The 682-nt window shown below is 59.1% G+C and overlaps 1 protein-coding gene across 1 annotated transcript in view; it reads left to right on the forward strand.

Annotated features, from left to right (window-relative positions):
* Positions 1-455: 455 nt before the first annotated feature.
* The window catches only part of LOC145399443 (uncharacterized), a 136,420-nt gene continuing 136,193 nt past the window's right edge, over positions 456-682 (forward strand). The window contains exon 1 of the mRNA XM_080272058.1: positions 456-507. Coding sequence (XP_080128184.1) covers positions 456-507 — 52 coding nt within the window. The remainder of the gene's footprint in view (positions 508-682) is intronic.

Genomic DNA, 682 nt, shown 5'->3' on the forward strand with positions numbered 1-682 from the left:
CCTGGGCAGCCAAGGTCGCAAGCTGCTGTCTTGCGAACTGGATATTGCGGCCTGAGTCTGTTGCTGTTCCAAAAAGCCGCCTGCTGACCCGCCCTGCTGACCTGCTCTTGGGTCCTCGACGCGCCCACACGCCCGCATCCACACCCACGCCGTCCACACAGGCCAGACCCATGATAGTACCAAAGAGGACGCTGACGAACGACAAAGATCAATAATTCTCTGCTTCGCTGCTGAGTTAAGCTTGTCAACGCTATCTGCTGAGTTTGGAGGGTCTCCGGGGATGGCCACACAGCTCTCAGGCCTCACAGCACAGCACAGAAAAGCACAGCACAAAACAGCTCAGCACCGTACGCAAGACCTCACTCCTACCTATGCCGCAAATATATTCCAACCTCTCACAATCCACACCCAAAATCTCTTAAACAAGTCCGCTGAGTCAGAGTCGAGTCCGGGCGATGACTGAGGCAGGTGTGGCGGTACGGGAGTCCGCGGGGGTGAGTCAGAGAGGTGAGTCAACCCGCGTGATAGGCAGGGAGAGAGGCAGGAAGGGGAGGAAGGCAGGACCGACTCGGGTGGTGGCTGCCAACGGTCTGACGCTCCGGTGGGGAGAGAGACCGCTAGAGTATCCGCCCGTTTGGGGGGGGAAGGAGGGAGGGAAAGGTAGGGAGGGAGGGAAAGGGGG

This window comes from Coenobita brevimanus, chromosome 49 (genome assembly GCF_032717465.1).
Source record: "Coenobita brevimanus isolate Jiangsu-jjx chromosome 49, ASM3271746v2, whole genome shotgun sequence".
Classification (NCBI taxonomy): domain Eukaryota; kingdom Metazoa; phylum Arthropoda; class Malacostraca; order Decapoda; family Coenobitidae; genus Coenobita; species Coenobita brevimanus.